This window comes from Podarcis erhardii (genome assembly GCF_964252035.2).
Source record: "Podarcis erhardii genome assembly, chromosome: 3".
Taxonomy (NCBI): domain Eukaryota; kingdom Metazoa; phylum Chordata; class Lepidosauria; order Squamata; family Lacertidae; genus Podarcis; species Podarcis erhardii.
Genome location: NC_138507.1, coordinates 33,631,646 through 33,652,837, shown reverse-complemented (window position 1 = coordinate 33,652,837; position 21,192 = coordinate 33,631,646). Strand labels below are relative to the sequence as shown.

The window sequence follows — 21,192 nt, the reverse complement described above, 5'->3', positions numbered from 1 at the left end:
CGTAGCGGCCCGTCAGATCTGTTGCTGTAGGCTTCCAGTGCTACAAAATGCTTTGATAGAACTTTATTCCTACTTGTTTGCTAGGATGTTGAAGTCAAGTGGGTTGAATACCAGAATATGGTGAACTACCTCATCCAGTGGATCAGGCACCATGCCACGATGATGACTGACAGAGCGTTTCCAAACAATCCTGTGGAACTCAAGGTAATGTTTACATTATCAAGATACAGAATAAGGTGCATTCTGTATTAATTCTTTTAGAGGGATCACCTACCTATTTAGAGGATGATTTACAAACTCCTATACAAATTAGCAACAGCCTACTCATATTCCCTTGTGTGCCACTGCTGGAGCACATAATATTGGGCTCAAAAATTCTCGACTCTTTCCCTCAGATGCAGCCTCTCTCCTGTCCAGCTACAGCACTGATTCTTAGTCCAACATCACTTATAACTAGGAAACAATCCATACATTCAGAAGAAAAGCATTGGTAGGGCTTTCTTGGGAGTGTGGGTGGTAGTGCAAGTTGCATAATTGAATGCTTCCCAGAATAAAAACATTCTGTTGATGGGAAGCTAGCATGTCAGAAAGAAGGCTACGCCTTCTATTGGTCATGTTAGTTTTATTAATTAAATGTATATATCCCCCTTCTTCCTAGAGGAGCTCAAATAAAGTGTGCCATAAACAGAGTTTTTACACAATGGGTAGTCAACAATACAGCTATCTTCTGACCTTGTAGATTTTGACCCTCAGTCACCCCATGCAGGTAAAAAGCTCGCCAGGTCTTGGCTAGTTACACATTGTGGCCTTTGGGTTCCTAGAAATTTGGGAAGAAGACACAGTCCAGTTGTACAGCTCCCATGTCAGTATTGAGCAGCACAGGGGATTCCCCTGGCTTGGAGGCACTGGGATAAAATTTTAACTGAGGTTGCGTGAACCATTGCCCCATCTAACTCAAAGTTTGGGGTATGCACTGTTAAGTCACATTCTGAAGAAAGAAATTGAACAGAATTCTTTGCCAACTGCTGTTTTCTGGATTGAAACCATGAATGCCAGTGCTCGGGACAGTCAGTATTACATTTGAATTTAAGGCATGCGGATGCCAAGTCAAGGTTGAATTAGGCACTTGACAGTTTAATTCTCCTCTTCCCATTTTAAATCTAAGAAGGGGTTTGATTAGGATAGTGAGTAAACCCACACAAACTGGTTCCACACTTATGGGCATGAAAAGTTTTTCAAAAGCTTCAGTAGACCAACAATTCTGACATGACAGCAATGCTTGTTTGTTTTTCTTTAGGCACTTTATAACCAATATTTACAATTTAAAGAAACAGAAATTCCACCAAAGGAGATAGAGAAATCAAAAATCAAACACCTATATAAATTACTGGAGGTAAGCCATTTTTTTTTAATGTATTTTCGAATGCTGGTCTTGTTTCCTTTTATCTTGGCTTTATGTAATCATTCCTTGTTTTGAAGGTTTGGATAGAATTTGGGCGTATCAAGCTTCCTCAAGGTTACCACCCAAATGACATAGAGAAAGAGTGGGGGAAGCTAATTATTGCTATGTTGGAAAGAGAAAAAACACTTCGACCAGAAGTTGAAAGGTATGTTGGTATTTTTGTTTTACAAGCTTGCTTCTCTGCCTGCTCGTTTGAAAATGGCCAGTGCGGTATTTTGCAAAATGGACAAGGGCACTTTTATTAGAATACTTAAAATCAACTTTAGGTACATTGGCAAGTTAGGATCTGATTTGATAGGCTCAACCATTTATTATAAGAAATCCATCCAAACCTAAGCTTAATTTTATTACTAGGGTCTGCACCCCTGCTTGCTCTGCTTGCCAGCCCCACTGCCACTTTCCCCCCATTAACTTCCAAATCCACACAGCTGCTAAGCTTCCTATTCACCTTCCCAACCCCATTTCTGGAGCCAATTTTTTTCTTCTCTTCTGCAGTCCCTCTTGGCACGCCTCTTTTCACCTTTGCCCCCATGCCCATGTCTCCTCTCACCCTTTTGTGCAAGCCCCCTTGCACACAAAGTACCCCCCCAATAATCTCCTGCATTTCCTCTTCCCACACATTACTGCTAAGCACCCTTTCCACCTTCTGGACAACTATGAAGCCAGTGTCCTCTCCTGCTCTGCAGATTCTTTCATGCCCCTGTTTACCTCTTCGCCCCATTCCGATGCCTCCTATTCCCTTCTTTTTTTTGCAGCTTCTTGTGCATTCCCATTTTCACCTTCACTCTGTTTTTTTCTTCCACCCTCTTTCTGTTTTTCAGTTCTTCTTTGCGCACAGATCAGCCCCCCAACATAGCCATGCCCTCTCTGAATTCCTATTCTGCAGTCCCTTTGCACATACCCACACCACTTTCACCTTCACCTTCTTTTTCCTCCATCCTTTTTTCAACTCTCACTTGCACACAGACTACCTCTCTTTCCGTGTCTCTTTCTCTCTTATTTGACAGCCCTTTTTGCACACACGACCCATCATGATATATGTTGCTGTATCTTTAGATGAGTAGATTAATAAGAGCAATCCTATCAACTATTGAGATCAGATGCCTTCACTGTACTCTTTTCGGCGCCTGCTGAAAACATGGTTGTTCAGACAAGCTTACCCAGATGCGTAGAAAGTTGAGGTGATTTTGATCCATTTTAGTATTTTGCATGTTTTAAAGTTTGGGCGTGAGTTTTGATTTTCTTGTTTTATATTTTTGTAAACCGTTTTGAGGCTTTTTGCAATCAAGCAGTGCATACATTTTACGAAATTAAATAAATAAATAAACTTGTTTTGTTAGGCAGCCTTTCTCAGCCTTAGGTCTCTACATTGTTGGACTACAACTCCCATCATTCCTAACCACCATGAGCAGTGTTCAGGGATGATGGTAGTTGTAGTTCAAGAACATCTGAGGACCGAAAGTTGAGAAAGGCTGAGTTAGAGGATGCTAAGTTCAGTTGGTGGGTGTTGTACATACATATATGTGTGTTTTCTGGAAATAAAAAGCATTTCTTAATTACTACATTGAATCTGGAACTTCATGTTAAAGATAGCATGGTTGCAGGAGTGAAATGCATGACAGTAAGATTGCGCTTTGTAATATTTGAGGGTTCCGCATCCTTCCTTCCTTCCTTCCTATCTATCTATCTATCTATCTATCTATCTATCTATCTATCTATATCTGTCTATCATCTCTATCATCTATCTATCACATGAGGCAATGGAGGAATGGAAGAGGGAGAAGGTTGCAAGTTCATTTCCCCCCCTTTCAGTAACCTTCTAGCTCTGTTCTAACAACCATAGAGGTTTGAGTAAAGTGGTTGTGGAGAGACACTGAGATGACAATTGTGGATTTAAACCAGGCATAGGCAAACTCGGCCCTCCAGATGTTTTGAGACTACAGTTCCCATCATCCCTGACCATTGGTCCTGTTAGCTAAGGATGATGGGAGTTGTAGTCCCAAAACAGCTGGAGGGCTGAGTTTGCCTATGCCTGATTTAAACTATGGTAGAGGTTTAAGTAAAGCAAGCTTTTGTAGTAGGAGCTAAGCAGGGCTTTGCTCACGAGGATTTGCTGTGCAAGGGGTGAAAGCAACATGGGAATGAAAGAACTAAGCCCTTCCCATCTCTTCTCAGTTGCAGCTTTCATCCTCCACTTGCTTTACAGAGGTTTCAGTGGTGATGGAGAGAAGAAGGACTTGCACTTAAGAAAGATGAGGCTGTGTGTTAAGAGAACTGTATTTGCCTTTGTGTGTGGGAGAGGATAAAATGCCAGTCCCTAAGAGTAGGGATCTAGTCTTATAAATGATGGAGGATGTGCATGTATGCTCTACTTGCTAAGTCAATTTCAATTATAAATGGGCTTCCCAAATGATCAACTGCTTCCCATTGTTCATATAAGCAGTTTGGGATCCCATTTTCCAAATGGTTTTTCGTTGTGATAAAGCCCTTTCATGGTGACTTGAACACAATTGTTTTCACATTATATAAATATTAGGTCTCTTTCACAAATCTTCTTGACCTCACAAAAGTAGTGCTGAAGTCAATAGATAGGGAGCTGACATGTCACAGGATCATATAGCAGTAAGTTCGTAGTATACTTTAATACAGACATGGATCACAGGCACCCATGCACCCGGAGTTAACACGTGTAGTTACATGCTATTCAGCAGTCAGTATGATTTTTTTCCGCCAAGCATGCAAGGGCCAAATAGCAAGCCAGCACAGTCTTTTAAGGAAAAGCTCAACTTGTTTATAGCTTCAAGCAGCAATGGCGTGATATGGGTGGGGTTTTATAGAACATGAAATGATTGAATAATAGGAGTAAGAGAAGATAGTGTGCAGGCATCATCCTTGAGGATCAACAGAGGAAGATCCCAGCTGCTCATTTACCATTTGAAACAAGAATAAGAATTGAGATTTTCTGTGAGCTGAAAGCTAAAGAATGCCATTGGATTTCATTTTTGACATTAACATGATTACTGATTGCCAGGATGAGGTAAAATACATATACCAACTTTGGCAAACATTCTGAATTACACACCCACACCCACACCCACCCACACCCCATAGTGATGAAACAGTCCAAATAATTGATTCACTGTCACATTTTAAACCACAGTATCTCCATTAAATTCAACAAAGTGGCATCAATATGGCAAGGCAGGCACTAATTTTCCTATTTAGAAGATAAATATTAATCTTAATATTTTGAATTGATTTTTTTAAATTAATTAATGCATGTTGTATGTACTTAAAGTGAACAAACCACACATACTTAATTTTAGTTCTTTCCAACGAGGGCTATGTATAGTTTTAAGAGGGACACAGCCAGAGCATAAGCTTTAATACTGTTTATAGCAAATGTCTAGACTGCTGTGTATGGGGCCAATGCATGTTTTGGGAGCAGTATTTCTGAAGCAACATTTCTGAAGCAAAGTGGGTATGGACCTGGATGAGAAACTACTGAAAAACCTATGCTAAGTGTAGGGAGACTAAAGGTTGTGAAACTGTTGAAGGGGAGTTCCCTTCCCACTCCTCAAATTGTTTAGTTTGTTGAAATTGGATGAGACTTACATAAAATATTTGGCATCCCTCTTTCCGAGTGAACACCCTAATCATTCTGATTAGTCCATACTTGCACAGGCAATTCAAGCTACAGAAGCCAAGCCCACATTGGCATATATAGCTGAAGGCGAAGTCTTCTGAAGAGGAATGAGAATGTTACTTGCAGGGCTTTGAATATGCATGCTGAGACCTATTTAAGGATGCAGAGCTTGGTTTTTGTCCTTAAAGCCATCTAGTCGCTGGAAGCTGTATGTTTTTGCAGGCATTTTGTCTTCTCGACTTTTTAAATGACCAGCGGGATAGCTTTCTGGCTGTAAAAAAATGAATGCGAACAGTTACGGCTACCACAGCAGTGACTCTGTATTTAGTAACAGCACTAGCACCCGGACCAGCATTGATTCCAATGAAAACTTCTTGTCTGTTAACTGTGGTCCAACCCTTGTTAATTCTTGTATAAGCTTTGGCAATGGTCCCAAGGAAGGAACCAGGTAAGTGCTGGTATTATTCTGCAGAATGTGGTGCGTTTTTATCTGGTAGCAGAATCGAGATGTTAATGACCAGCCCCATGTGATTTGTCTTAACTTCTGACTTCTTTTAGGTTAGAAATGCTGCAGCAGATTGCAAACAGAATTCAGCGAGACAGCCTGGGCTGCGAAGACAAACTAATGCTTGCTCGAAATGCTGTGCAATCAGTAAGTGTATTTGGATAGCTAGTTTCTTGTCTCTTTATCTGTATAAAAAAGCCCCAGCATAGACCACTGGATAAAGGGGTGGAGTTGAAGCTGCAAAATCTGGATTAAAATTCTTGCACAGACATGTACTTCCTGGGTGACCAGTACCAAATCACCATCTGTTGGCTTGATGTCTTCTGTTTGTATAACTGGAATTACCACAATGTCTCTTGGAATTATGAGGACAAGAAGAATACCTCTTTGTTGGTTGGCAGGGGCTAGAACATACTGGGATATCCTAGAAAAGCATGCAAATTATTTCCTCAGTCGTGTAAAATGGAGGTGGAAGCTGATGTTAATAAGTGGCAGACAAAATGGACAGGCTTAAAGAATGTTAAATGTTTTAAATTCATATACTTGTTGGATTCCAAGGTGGTTTGTTTTTAGGGTGGAGAATGTATGTTCACAGCCTCACTTGAGAATAGGATCTGTTTCCACCCTGCAAATGCTAAGGGTGGAGACAATTCTTAGAAAGAAGACAGATGCTATAATTTTGCAAGCAAGGTTTGTGAAAATGATTAAAAGTGCATGTATGCTTTTAGGCAATATTCTCCAAGTCCAAGGTTTTAGAGGGGTCGGTCTGTAAATCCAGGAGTTCTCTGTTCCTTACAGTATCCAAGAATTGGATGGTGTGTTTTTTATAGAGTTTGTAAGAATGTGGTCGTCTGCGTGGAAATGTCATGCGGCAGGTTAATCAAGCTTGTGGTTGTGGTGGAGGACGACTTACAATTTCTAGAACGGGTGCAAAGGTTATGTCCCAAACAATGCTGCCTATGGCTTAGACCCTAGGATTTTACTTGAAGATATGAAAAAGGAACTCCACAACCCTGTCATGATATAATTTTATCCAGCTACCACCTTGCAGTTAAAGACATCTACCTCTTGATAGCCAAGTTATAATACCATTTAAAAGCCACCAGCAAATCTCCTATCACTCCTTTCCTCCAGCCTCCAAACCTACAAAATGCTATCAGTCCTTTGTTACATTATTGTGACTCCAACCATTGCATCAGCTGTAGTTATCTTAGGGCAAATGCCATCAGCAAAAACAGACTGTCTGGCGAACCTGTTCAGTAAAAAAGAATATTGCCTGCAAGTCTTTGCAATGTCGTATGTTAGAAAGGTGTGTAGCAAGGCAACTACACATTTGTAACCATTTTTGAAAGCACTTCAGCCATAACAAAGAGAAAGCTTAATCAACCTTTTGGAAGGCATTTTAATTTAGAAAGTTGCAACCACTCAGAATGGGAAATTTTTCCAACAGAAAAGAAGTCTGATCCAGGGACACTTGAAGTCTTGCACTTTGCTGTAAATTCTCTCGATTCACATCATTCTTTAAGACTATCACCTTATTTTCCAATGACTGACTTGAAAACTAGTGGTGTTAACTGATGAAAGCAAAAGCTAAAATGTTTAATATTTTAAGTGTCACAATCTTCACACACACACACACACACACACACACACACACACACACACAGAGCGCACAATGGGTTAAGGAAGTGGCAGGTTATGGGTTTTTACACATGAACGTTGGTTTAGCTGTCTAAATATCATTGTCACCTTATTTTGCTACACACACTGGACGAAGCATGCTGTTTTATGTATATATAAAAATGTGGATTGCTATCCAAAAAAACCCAAGTTCTGGGAGGTATCTGACTGTCATACTCAGATTAGATCCATTGAAACAATGGACTAACTTAAGTCTGCTGATCTTAATGAGTTTATTCTGAATATGATTTAGTTGGTCATCACCGTGATAATGTGACTTTCACCTTGGGTTTATCTTACCATGTATGTTAATCCACAGATAAACATTGTAAAGCATGTCTGAATAAAGATAACTATTGTAAACTATTGTAACTATTATAATTTTCAGAATATGATAATGGTACAAAATATTCCTTGTATATTATATAAAGTTTCTTCTCCAGTTAAATGCATGATTAAATTCAATTTGTATTTTTAACACAGGATGCAAAGCGATTAGAATCAGGTCTGCAGTTCCAGAATGAAGCTGAGATCGCAGGTTATCTACTTGAATGTGAGAATCTGCTGCGTCAACAAGTCTTGGATGCCCAGATTCTTATTGATGGAAAATATTATCAGGCAGATCAGCTGGTCCAGAGGTTTGTGCATTTATGTTATGTAGAAATATGAGCTTATGTGAATATATGCTTAAGAATTTATTCTCTAGCCCATGAAAGCCCCTTTTCTTTCTTTTTTTGATGCAGAGTAAGCTGTGTAGGCAGATGACAATACTTAGTTGTAACAAGCTCTACCCTCACCTGAGTTATATATTTTTCTTTTCTTTTACTAGTTTATTTTGGGGTTTTTTTTCCTTTTCAGAATTGAAAATTAATGAGATGATGCTATTATGCTATTGATAAATTAAATAACATGTAAAAAGAAAGAAATCGGAGCATTCATCTTACTTCCTATCAGTAGCTATGCAAAAGCATAATGAAGGCTGCAGCTGGTAATATCTGCAATTTTAACAGAAATACACGAAAAGTAAAAGTATGCCCACATACACCAGAAATTTCAGTCTCCCAGATGTAACTAAAATTGTCCTGAACTAGATAACTTAAATGGCATGGCAACATGGCAAAACCTTTTTCCTCTGTAGATTGTGGCTTGGCTGCCTGGACGGCTTATTGGATTTTGCAAGCATCTCTGACATGTAGTGTATGTCTAAGCTTTATTTTCATTTTCGCTTAACTGTAGCTTGCCATGTTGTCCAACCTGAACTGCAGCTAAGCTTAAATCCAGCTAGTGGAAACAAGCCAATTTCAAACCACACATTTTTTTCCCCCCTAGCCATAGTTAAGATTAACCACAGTTTGGTCACACACTAAACTGCAGTTAATCCAAAACTGGAAGTGGAAGCTTCCAGTCTGCTATTCATGACCAAGCTGGAAAGAAGAGAGAAAAGGGAGAGTGCATAAGCCCAGGGGGAGACTAGCCTTGTTATCGTGGAACAGCAGCCCATGGTTTAGCATTATGTTTCAATATAGCCATAGTGTGCAACTTCTTAGTACACTAGCATGATCTCCTATATCCTATATCCTTGGCTATATTTATACAGTGCTGATGCTTTGAGATATTGCCAGTTGTTCTCCCCACACCCCACATTAATATCTATGCACATAAATGATTGTCAAACACAGGCATTTAAGTATCTGTCTCTTTAAAGTGGTGTAGTGGTTAAGAACGGTAGACTTGTAATCTGGTGAACCGGGTTCGCGTCTCCGCTCCTCCACATGCAGCTGCTGGGTGACCTTGGGCTAGTCACACTTCTCTGAAGTCTCTCAGCCCCGCTCACCTCACAGTGTTTGTTGTGGGAGAGGAAGGGAAAGGAGAATGTTAGCCGCTTTGAGACTCCTTCGGGTAGTGATAAAGCGGGATATCAAATCCAAACTACTACTACTACTACTACTACTACTCTTCTTCTTCTTCTTCTTCTTCTTCTTCTTCTTCTTCTTCTTCTTCTTCTTCTTCTTCCTGCTAATGCACAGAAAAAACTTTTCCAAAGCTGAATTTTCTCTGAATTTGTCCCATTGAGCTCAATGTGATCGAGCAAGTTTTTACACTTCTTTGGTCCATCTGCTCCCACGGATACATTCATATGAAAAAATGTATTGTAGAAACTGCATTCCCCAAAGATACAGCCCATGGGTTGAGGCGAGGCAGTTGCAGATCAGGTGGCAGATCTGGGGCCTGAGGAGTGCGCTGTGCCCCTACCTCTGCCACTGCCATGCCCCTACGGCTGGTGCGTGCTGCTGCAGTGGCTGTCTTTCCTGCTGCTGTTTGTTAAGGTTGCTGTGAAGTAGGTGCACTTAGAGCAAAGGGCCTAACTTGGCAACAATGGCAGCAGTGTAGGGCATGCCCAGCAGTGGGGTGTGTGACAGCAGTGTGGTATGCCCATGGAGGAAGAGGAGGGGGCATGGCATGCCCGTGGCAGAGGAGGTTGAGGGGCGGTGGTTGTTTGTTTGGGGTTGGTTTTTTTTTGCCTCAAGCACCAATACCTCCTGGGTCAGCCCTGACACCCACAGCTTCTCTGGGAAGAGTGTTGCTACTGTTATAGACTGAGCACTTTCCATCTTGATTGTGGAAATCACTACTGATTGAGGAGGATCCATAAAGAATCCAGTGCACAACAGATATTCTTTTTGTGCCAAGTTTACAGAGATGCTTGGGAAGCATCACACAGAGACAAAATGGATCCCTTCAATTTTCTCTTACCTTATTATAGTTGTGTTTGGGGCTACAGTTGTTACAACAGTACTGTGTATTACTTTAATCCTTACATTCTATTCTTAAAGAGAAGGATGAGTTTGATCCTGTCTCTGCCTTTCCCAGAGGCACTACTTTTCATTATGATGGCTTTATTATGCCCAGACACACACTATTACTTGGCACATTACCATCTAGCTCCATTTCACTTTAAAATTCCTAATATATCTATCAGTTTATCACCAAGGTTTACTGGAATGTGTGGATTGAACTCTTAATAAACAACCCCCTCCTTTTTTATTTTACACAAAATACAAGATAGTTTCATTATTTTTTGTTTTTGAAATGATGGGAATTCATGAAAATCCCAAGACGATATCCAGATCTTTTCACTTCTATAGTAAATGCTTTTCTGGTTTTTGAAACAGGGTTGCAAAACTGCGAGATGACCTTATGGCCTTAAGAGCAGAGTGCTCCTCAATATACAGCAAGGGGAGGACACTGACTACAGAACAGACCAAGATGATGATATCAGGAATAACACAAAGCTTAAACTCAGGATTTGCACCAAACTTCAGCCCCAGCTTAAACTCTGGACTGAGCCAGGGCTTATCACCCTCCTTGACATCATCGAGTCTAACATCAGGTTTATCATCGGGTCTTTCTTCAAGAATGACTCCAGCCATCACCCCAGCATACACCCCAGGTTTCCCACCACAGTTAATTCAAAGCTACATAACAGGAGTTGACACGGGTGCACTGCAATCACTCAAATTGATGCAGATCCGAAAACCTCTGATGAAATCGGCATTTATCGATCAGAATTTAACAGAGGAGGAAGTCAACATGAAGTTTGTTCAGGATCTTCTCAGATGGGTAGATGAAATGCAGGTAACATCTTTACATGTACATTTTTTTAAAAAAATTCGGTCTGTGCTTGATCATTTTCCTCACGCGCTTGAGGGCTCGACTTTCATTTTCAACTTCTGCTTTCAAGGTGCAACTTGATCGAGCTGAATGGGGTTCGGATTTGCCAAGCGTTGAAAGCCATTTAGAAAATCACAAGAATGTCCACAAAGCTATTGAAGAATTTGAGTCAAGCCTTAAAGAAGCAAAAATCAGTGAGGTACAGCTTTTTTGGGGAGGAGTGTTGTGGTTATATTAAGTGTGCAGGGATTTTGTATATTAAGCAGCATATAAAAATTAGGAATATCCCCCACACATACACATGTGTGCAATGTGCTTCATTTTAAATATATATATATATATATACTTTGAACCAATTTGTTCTTTACAGATCCAGATGACTGCTCCCCTTAAACTCAGCTATGCAGACAAATTGCACAAACTGGAGAGCCAATATGCAAAACTCTTGGTAAGATTGCAGTCCCACCTTTTATTTGGATGCCACTTTGATGACAAAAGGTTTAAAGTAAAAAAAATATGGATTTCTTTTACTATCTTTTTCAAGAACACCTCAAGAAATCAGGAAAGACACCTTGATACCCTTCACAATTTTGTATCTCGCGCTACCAGAGAACTCATATGGTTGAATGAGAAAGAAGAGGAGGAGGTTGCATATGACTGGAGTGAGAGAAATACAAATATAGCACGGAAAAAGGACTACCATGCAGTAAGCATTGTTAAAATAGTCAAAAATAAGTATTGAATGTGACCTTTCCCCCCCCCTTTTTTTTCTCCTGGCTTCTAAAGCTAATTGTCTTTTTATTTGGAAGGAACTGATGAGAGAACTTGATCAGAAGGAAGAAATTATCAAATCTGTTCAGGAAATAGCAGAACAATTGTTATTTGAAAACCACCCTGCAAGGCTAACTATTGAGGTAGGTTGTTAAGCATAACTTAGAAATAGAAACAGAGTCTCTCAAGGCTCTTTTTATGGGCTGTTGAAACAGAATATAGACTTGTTTTCTGGGTGCAGTCTGTAATCCCCATGCTTCATTTCCAGAAAATGTTCAGTAAAATAAGACTATTTGATTTCACAGTCAGGCTCTACATAGACATGTCATAAACCCACTGCCCAACTGTACAGCGGGGAGAGGGTTATTGGTTGGTTGGCTTTCCTCTTGTTTTTGATCATGTATTTTGTACTTTTATATTGAAGTGTGGTATACTGTGCAACATTAATAATAATAATAATAATAATAATAATAATAATAATAATAATAATACTGGAAAAATGAGAAATTGACAGAAACTGAAACAGACAGATTCATCAATCCCTACGTGCATTTGTTGCAGTGTATTGTAGTTCACAAAAGCTTATGTCAGAACAAATGTGTTTATCTTTAAAGTGCAACAGCATACACTTAATTTTGACATGACATGACAATGACATGAAATAAATGGGACCACAACAAAATGTAGCATTTGTGGAGGGCTGCTATTCCAAGGGCTAGCCAGCCAGACATTCTTGCCAGTTCCAGTGTCCAGCCAGCCTACCATACCCTGTTGCAAGATACTCCATTACTTTCCATTCCTATCCTTCTCCTTGGCCCCATCCCAGATTTCTGTTGTTAATGCTTTTGTCCATCAGATGCTCAGCCTTAGACACTTTACTGAGAGCTATGTTACATCAGTTCCCATCAATATTCCAGTGAGGCTGAGTTTTGTAACCTGTGACAGGGCAGTGGTTCTGTGTTTTCATTTGACAGGGAACTTCTGGGCCTTTCTTACGTGCAAAGGTTTCATTGCTTCCATTTAAGGTGTGAAGTTGAGGCACTTGCTGTTGCTCATAAACTCCAGATATTGTTTGGACATTGAATTTATTTCAGACTGGCATCATGTTGTGTGCCTACACAGTGTGACTTGATTCTAGTCCAAAATGCATCAAACGTCCAAACAACACCTGGAAATTTATGAGTGCTTCTGTTTTGGTTTTAAAATGCATGCTAACTGCCACAGGTGCCTTCAGACTTCCAAATGTGATCACGCGGTTGTCAGTTAGGAAACTAGGTTGTGTACAAAGCAGATAGTCATGCAGGGTTTGTGCTCTGAAGCAATAAGGCTTTTATGCAAGCAGATAAGCTCTATGATATTTCCAGGCTATTAAGCAGTACTGTTGGGGCTGATGTTGGAGGGGGTGTTTCTATGTAAATTAATACTAGATATATCCTATTGGTATCTCTTTAAAAGTTTGTATTTATAGACTAATTCAGACTGCATTCAGATGTCACAATGCACCATCATTTATCTAGAGAAGGAACTAGCTGGAACAAATCTTGGACCCACACACTTCCTCTTCCACCTCTGGTGCAGCTGTGAGGAGATTGGAAACTTTCTCTTTTGATTAACCACAATTTAATCTGATGTCTGAGCCCTAGACGGAAGTTAACTTTTAACTATGGTTTGATGAAATAAGGTAGCTTGATGACTCCATGGTTTGTGCTCGACTTGTTTCAAACAAGCCATAGGAAAGCTTAGCTCCAGGTGGAACGTCAAGCTGCAAGTAATCAAAAAAAGAAGCGAAAGCTTTCAGAAACCTTCTTGCAGGTGCAGCAGAGGGGGGGAGCATGTGAGTCTGAGTCTTTACGGTGGCTTGTTTTCATAATGATAGAACAGATCAATTTCACTATCTGTAGGGTATTTAGCAAATTGAGTTGAAATGCGTCTTCTAACAGAGAACAAGGCACCCACTGGTTTCCATGGGAGATGCTTGAGGAGAATTCTAAATCTACAGTATTTAGAGCAGCCTCTGCTGGCCAACAATATTACTGTTCTACCATAGCAGGGATAGAACAAATACTGCATTCAAGAAATTCAAGTTATAAATGACAGTTATTTTAATAAGTAAATTGTTCAGAGAGTTTTATTGCTTTTTGTAGAGAACTTGATATTTTGAGAGGCTGGTGTGATTTCTTTTCCTACTGTTATAACAAGTCGAAGGCATTTGAGTAGGAAAATTGGTCAGGGCAGGGGCTTCAATTCCTCAAATCTCCCCCCCCCCTTTCCTCATTTGAATTGCTTCTGTTGCACAGCGAAACATGACTTGTTTCCTCTGCTTGTATCCCTAAGGCCTACCGAGCTGCAATGCAAACACAGTGGAGCTGGATTTTGCAGCTTTGCCAATGTGTTGAACAGCATCTGAGAGAAAACACTGCATATTTTGAGGTACGTAACACATGGGTATTATTGTAGAGTAACCACAGATTTAACTCTTAACAGCAGCATTAAGAAAAAGATTTTTAAATGCTTTTTTGTGCCAAATAATAGCATATTGACCCTGCAATAAATCTAAACCAGAATTTTCACATTTCACAGGACTTCCTATTTTACTGCTGCAGATGTCTGTAAAAAGTGCTGTGTTGTTTTTATTATGAGTTTTGTTGCATATTTTTTCAGAGTGGATGTGAACTAAAGGGCTTAAGCTACTTTTTTTCACACCAATATTTTCATGTGGTTCAAATGGGCCAAGAAATTGAGTAACCTTTCCCACTTGATTTTGGAAGCAATTATTATTTTGCTGCATGTTCTGAATTCTCTATTCAAACAATACAAACCACACCACAATCATCAATGAGGAAAAACATCTGTGAGTGGCGGGAGAGGGACAGGAAGGGGAAGAAGAAACTTACCCAGGTTGCGCTGGAAAGAAAGTCCCTGTACAGGAATTATTATTTTTCCCAACTGCAAAGAAGTAATGCATATACAGATCATTAAAAGGGTACCCAGTTAACTTCATAAGTATCTAGGCATTGCAGAGTGTTGTAAGCAGCAAGTTTGAAGGCAGAGAGAGTTGTTAACTTTGCAGCCCAGTGGGTAAAGAGGACTGGTGGTTTTATCCCCTTTGGTACTGGAGACCCTGGGGTGAACGGGCTCATTTAGTTTTCTAATTGATTTTAGAAACTTATGTCTCCTTTATCTAATAAGAAAGTATACCACACTTTTGGATTATCAGCCTGGGCTTCAGACTGCTGTACTGACTACTCTCTTGAGGACAGAGCTTGCAATGGTGTGTTTTTTAAATCAAAAGGTGTTTTTTTCATTCTAGTTTTTCAATGACGCCAAAGAGGCCATAGATTACTTGAAGAATTTAAGAGATGCTGTTCATCGAAAATACAGCTGTGATAGGTCCAGCAGTATTCATAAACTGGAAGATCTGATCCAAGAGTCAATGGTAGGTATCATCCATACATACTCAGCTAAAGCCATTTGTGCTCTGCTAGCAGAGTACTAAAGGTAGACAGTGAACCCAAAAGTAAAGGAAGTCTCATCACAAATTGTTCTTTCTTAAGGGGAACTAATCTTATCACCATTGTTTTCACAATTCTAGCTTCAAAAATAATAGTTCAAGAAGCTCATTATCTTAAACAATGTCAGTGAAATATATGGATGAGATGTTTCTCATAATTCCTGATGACCATTTTTGGCAGTATTCTGTACCTTTCTGTTTCCACCGCTGAAGAAGAGCAGTAATTGCAGCTCTTGGCTGATTTGGGGCTTTTGGACAACCTATAGACTGGCTTTTAGTGTCAACAGATTGCACAGTGGCCACAAGCCAGTAAACTGATTAGGACATGCCCAGATATAGAAACTATCCTGTTCTTTTTATTATTATTATTAGTCACTGGCTAACAGCCAGGGAACATCTTCAGCTTGCAGAGCATGAAGTTACATAAAATAAAAATTTAATCCTCTTCACAAACAGAATCTTAGGTCAGGGACATGAATTTTTACCACTATTTCTCAATGTGATTGGTAAGCAGTGCACAGGAATTAAGCTCTGCCCCTCATAGCCCTTACTATTGAAAATGGGACATAAATGGCTGCCCCCAACTATTTCGTGGTGAATTACACAAATGGACCATCGCCGTCTAGGGCTGTTGACCTAATAAACAGTGGTGGTTAGAGAGTACTAATAGCACCATAGATACCATTCTGGTTTATGTGAACAATGCTTTGTAAGATACCACAAATAGCAGAAAATATATTTTAAGTTTCAAAGAAGAACACATTTAATTTGCAGCTGCTTCTAATGTTTCCCCTCCTCTTGTTTTCTTTATAAATTGGCTTTTAGGAAGAGAAAGAACAGCTCCTGCAGTACAAGAACACAGTGGCTGGCCTTGTGGGGAGAGCAAAGACAATAGTTCAGCTGAAGCCGAGGAATCCAGATAATCCACTGAAAACATCCATCCCAATCAAAGCCATCTGTGACTATAGACAAATTGAGGTTGGAACCTTAGATTTCTTCAAATCAATTATGGGCAGTTAATGAAGACAGTTAATGGCATGTTCTTGGAATTCTCTTCCCTACCAAACGAAACAAGTCCCTGCCTTCCCAATTGGGGCTTAAGTTGTTGGGTCCTGCCCACCCCCCCCAGCCCCCAGTTTTGCTCCCCTGTCACTTTCCTAGTGGCACATGTTCAAGGGAGTGTGCTGTAAGAACAATATAAGAATATTACGCTGATTCAGATTTTCTGATCTTTCTGTTGAAAACCAGATAACCATTTACAGAGATGATGAATGTGTACTGGCAAGCAACTCCCATCGGGCAAAATGGAAAGTGATTAGTCCAAGCGGTAATGAGGCCATGGTTCCCTCCGTCTGTTTTACTGTTCCTCCACCCAACAAAGAAGCAATAGACACTGCAAACAGGTAAGCGCTGGCATAGCGTGCACACAACATGGAAATCCTTATTGATCTTATTTGCCTTCCAGGAGCTTTTCTATGCACAGCGTACAGGAAATTTATAACATGTACCCTTTTGACTGCCACTTGACAAATCATTAATTTAGACTCTGTCATTCCCCACCCCCTCTTTGTGCATTTCAGAATTGAACAGCAATATCAGAATGTCCTGGCCCTGTGGCATGAATCACATGTAAACATGAAGAGCGTGGTCTCCTGGCACTATTTGACAAATGAAATTGAAACTGTTCGAGCCAGTAATGTTGCTTCGGTAAGTTCTGTGCCTGTTCCAGCACTCATAACAAAACATACCTAGCTTAATATTCCATGATTTGGAAGCAGTTATCTATAGTGGCTAAAGCTGAGTGTAGCCACACACAGTTCCCGAATATTTGGTTCTGTAACGTGCCGTATTCCTGTGTTATATCTGTGCAACAACAGTTTGCTGCTTGCATCCAGAAGCTACAAACCTCCCTTTATATCATGATAGGCTAAGATTGTGGGAATCTCCATGTTTTCCATAGTAGGCATCATTGCTGAAGGTATGTCAGTGTTGTATTGGTGTTTCTTATACTAAGCACTTAAAATGTGCATATGTCAATGTCTGTAAACACCCAGCATATGTTGTCTGGTCTCATTGGAGTGTCCAGGACATTTATGTGGGTTTTTAACTTGTATGTATTTGAAAGTTGCTGTATGCATTTCATTGAAATGAGTCATTGCAATTGACTTTTCTTCTAGTTACTAAAGAGCAGTTCCTCTACAGGCATCTTCCAATGTGTTGCCCTCACAAAGCAACATGTGTATTACCTTTTTGGAACATTAAAACACTGCCTAAAGAAACTGACAAAACAGTATGTGGTTTATAAAATGGCGTCCAGCGTTAGGAAGACTTTAATTACCCCTCCTGATTATTTCCTAGATAAAGACACTCTTGCCAGGTGAACACCAGCAGGTTTTAAGCAACTTGCAGTCCCGCTTTGATGACTTCCTTGAAGACAGCCAGGAGTCCAAAGCCTTTTCAGTTGCTGACATTGCTCAGCTGGAAAGGGAGGTGAATGTGTGCAAGCAGTACTACCAAGAGCTCCTTAAGTCTGCAGAGAGAGGTAAATATAGCACATCAACTGTGCAGAAGTCTCCCATACAAGATGCTTATGATATTGACCACCCTTTCAATGTTACATGTGTGAACTATACTTCTGTGGCTCTTTCACGGCGGTGCTCATTTCAGAAGCAGAGAGGGAGATAGATACCAGTGGAAGACGTGAGTTGGGAAAGTCCAAAGGCTCATTCTTTTTTACAGTGTCAAATGGAAAAAATGAGCAGCTTGCATGAGTATTTGTTATTTTTTTCTACAGTTGCTGCTGCAGTGTTCTCAAAACAGACACACTCTTTGGCATGTATGCTTTTGGCATGCATATGTAGTACATGTCAGCAATTACATAGGTCTAACAGGGAAGTTCTTAATATGTAATGCTGTACTGTTTTTAACACTTGATTGGGAACTGCCCAGAGTGGCTGGGGAAACTCAGCCAGATGGGCGGGGTATAAATAAATTGTTATTATTATTATTATTATTATTATTATTATTATTAACAACAACAGTGAGCACTCAGAGTCAGTTCAGACATTAAGATGTTGCTTTTCAAATAGCAGAAGAGGAAGTGCGATATTCTGTGTCCCACGTCCCACATGGTATAGGTCAGCTGACTGTAACTCTCTATACTTGTTTTGTGTCTGTTTGAAATCAGTGAGCTGTCATTAACACAGATGCTCCTGAGAAAATCACTTATGAAATGGGAAGGAAAAAGAAGAGCTGATCTCCCCATGACTCCCCTTCTGTTTGTTTTGTTGTTCATAACACACAGAACTGATTCAAATATTGAAATGTTATATTGCAGATAAAAGAACTTGTGCCCCTGCATAATTGCTGAAAATGTAATGTGCATTTTCTGGCACACAGTCTAAGATCTCAATTGGGTTCCTAAAATGAGCTGGTAATAATTTGTGTGAGTAAATAGAACAATTATTTTGGCAGGTTGCACAATAAGAGGAAGAACATCTGTTACTGTTACACACAAATGTACAAGGAACATATTTTCCCTGTCAAAATAAAATACCAGGAGTATCATACCACATCACTTACATTTGTTTACTAACTCTCCTTAAAAAATAAATAAATCTGCAAGTATGTCATAAATGGACCCTATATCCTTTGGAAAAACAGTAAGAGTATCTGCTTAAAAAAAAGTCTTTGAAGTTCTTCCTTGCTGTTGTAGATATTCCATCTCCATTCTGAAAATATATGATATCACTGAGCTTTAAATGCTTCCATAAAGCTGAATAGATGTATTATATTATGCATTCAGGCTGATGCTGATATAGAAAGGAATGCAATAACAGATGAAAGCTGATTAAAGTAAATATATAAGTATGGAGCAGAGATATACTGTGCTCGACTGTGTATCTGGAGAAAATGATAAGGGACTCATTTCTATAGATTTAATACCATCTTATTATGAAATCATCTCTGGACGAACCATAAACAATCCAATTAATCACTGTGCATACACAAATGGGATGATAATACCTATGACTAAAGTGATGTGCATATTAGTTTTTGGGGGGATGCCCATATATAGACATGATGATGATGATACATGGCAAGTAAGAAGCTGATTTTGTGTCCTGCTGTTATGATGCTTACATTTCTCCACTTGAGAAGATGCTCAAGGTGACCTCAATTTGTGAACTTCCACATCTCCCCTTGGGGAGAAAATCTATTTGAAATGGGGAGGCGGGTGGTTTGCTAGATTTGTTTATGCTTGTTATTGCAAATTTACAGAGGTACTTTTGAAATATGATTGGCTGGGGAAATTGTGGGTCTAAATTAACAGCAATCTGAAAATTTTCAAATACATTCAAACTTGTTACTAAAATAGATTTTTTGGGGGTAAAGAGCATTCTTTACTGGCTTTTGACCAATTTGAATGGTGAAACGCCACAGAGTGGGCAATATTCTGCCGGTTTAAAATGTATATTATTTTATGGAAAGGTGGTTTTTATATTATTTATTTATTGAATTTATATACTGCCCTACACCTGCAGGTCTCAGTATACGTGGAGTGTAAGTTTCAGTTTCTGTATATTTTAATAGTTGTAGCAAACATATTAGCTTTAAAAAAGAGAGAGATAGAGAGCCATGGAAACAAGAATTTGAAGACATGTTTCCTTTTCTCCCTACATTGTTAGCACATTCCTTTCTCCTCTTGACCACTTCCCATTAAAGTTAATTGCACATTTCCTTTAGATGAAGCAGAGACACTGCAGACAAGTTACAGATAGGTAGCCGTGTTGGTCTGCCATAGTCAAAACAAAAAATTCCTTCCAGTAGCACCTTAAAGACCAACTAAGTTAGTTCTAGGTATGAGCTTTCGTGTGCATGCACACGAAAGCTCATACCTAGAACTAACTTAGTTGGTCTTTAAGGTGCTACTGGAAGGAATTTTTTGTTTTGACTGCAGACAAGGTTATAGCACTGTGACTTTAGAATATCTGTTGTGTGGTGGCAGAAGAACATTAAATATACTTGGTCTTACTTGCATTCTTCCATTTCCTTCCAACAGAGGAGCATGAAGAATCCATTTACAACCTATACATCTCAGAAGTTCGAAATATGAGACTTCGTTTGGAGAATTGTGAAGATCGTTTGATTAGGCAGATTCGAACCCCACTGGAGAGAGATGACTTACATGAAAGTGTATTTCGGATCTCTGAACAAGAGGTGAGTCTTCTGAGCTTCTCTGTGGGCTCTCCAAAGCTCATGAAATGTAACAGTCGTGTAATGATGAGCTCATAAAGAGCTTATTCAGAAGGGACTGCTACAATTACCTGCATGGCTGCATCTACAAATTAAAACGAGTAATGTGCACTTGTAGAGCTAATTAAAGTGAAGTAAACATTTGAGCCACCAGTTGGTTTGGGGGCAGTCTGTTTACAAATGCCTTCATTTATTGGTTTTTTGAAGATAAAAGTGAGCAAGGATCTTATCAAAGAAGTCTTTTGGTTTTGTGTGGCAGTGGTTACGACTTTGGAGTTCTAGCTTGGATTAACTAGTTTTGCTTTTACTGGCTTGAACCCTAGCTAGTCCTCAGCAAATGGAAGGGCAAACAAACAATGGAAGGACACAACCCCCCTACACTAAGAATAGGTAATAGAATGAAAGAATGATATCCCCATCTCTCTCCCCACCTCCCCTTTCCCCCAACAGCAAGATGTCTATGACAAAAATGTCTCTCAACAAACGTAAACGAACTGTGAAAAAGACAAAGAATTGAAAGTGGAGACAATAGATGCACCGTTCACTGTTTATCTGTTTGTTTTGTAACACAAAAACCCCAATAAAAAGTAATTTAGAAAAATGGAAGGGCTCATTTCAATTTCAGAAGCATAACTGTCAACTTTTCCCTTTTCTTGTAAGGAATCCTATTTGGAATAAGAGAATTTCCC

General features: G+C 39.6%; 1 protein-coding gene across 33 annotated transcripts in view; it reads left to right on the top strand.

Annotated features, from left to right (window-relative positions):
- The window catches only part of DST (dystonin), a 313,318-nt gene that overhangs the window by 140,375 nt on the left and 151,751 nt on the right, over positions 1-21,192 (top strand). For 30 of the 33 annotated variants that reach the window (XM_081856621.1, XM_081856616.1, XM_081856602.1 and 27 more), the window contains 17 exons: positions 85-204; positions 1,298-1,393; positions 1,480-1,607; positions 5,667-5,760; positions 7,777-7,931; positions 10,467-10,929; positions 11,036-11,164; positions 11,336-11,413; positions 11,510-11,671; positions 11,775-11,879; positions 14,071-14,166; positions 15,047-15,172; positions 16,073-16,225; positions 16,496-16,650; positions 16,828-16,954; positions 17,606-17,789; positions 20,310-20,467. In XM_081856621.1, coding sequence (XP_081712747.1) covers positions 85-204; positions 1,298-1,393; positions 1,480-1,607; positions 5,667-5,760; positions 7,777-7,931; positions 10,467-10,929; positions 11,036-11,164; positions 11,336-11,413; positions 11,510-11,671; positions 11,775-11,879; positions 14,071-14,166; positions 15,047-15,172; positions 16,073-16,225; positions 16,496-16,650; positions 16,828-16,954; positions 17,606-17,789; positions 20,310-20,467 — 2,529 coding nt within the window. Of the gene's footprint in view, positions 1-84; positions 205-1,297; positions 1,394-1,479; positions 1,608-5,161; positions 5,557-5,666; positions 5,761-7,776; positions 7,932-10,466; positions 10,930-11,035; positions 11,165-11,335; positions 11,414-11,509; positions 11,672-11,774; positions 11,880-14,070; positions 14,167-15,046; positions 15,173-16,072; positions 16,226-16,495; positions 16,651-16,827; positions 16,955-17,605; positions 17,790-20,309; positions 20,468-21,192 lie in introns of those variants that run through there. The other 3 variants (XM_081856613.1, XM_081856618.1, XM_081856626.1) reach the window with 3 other exon arrangements.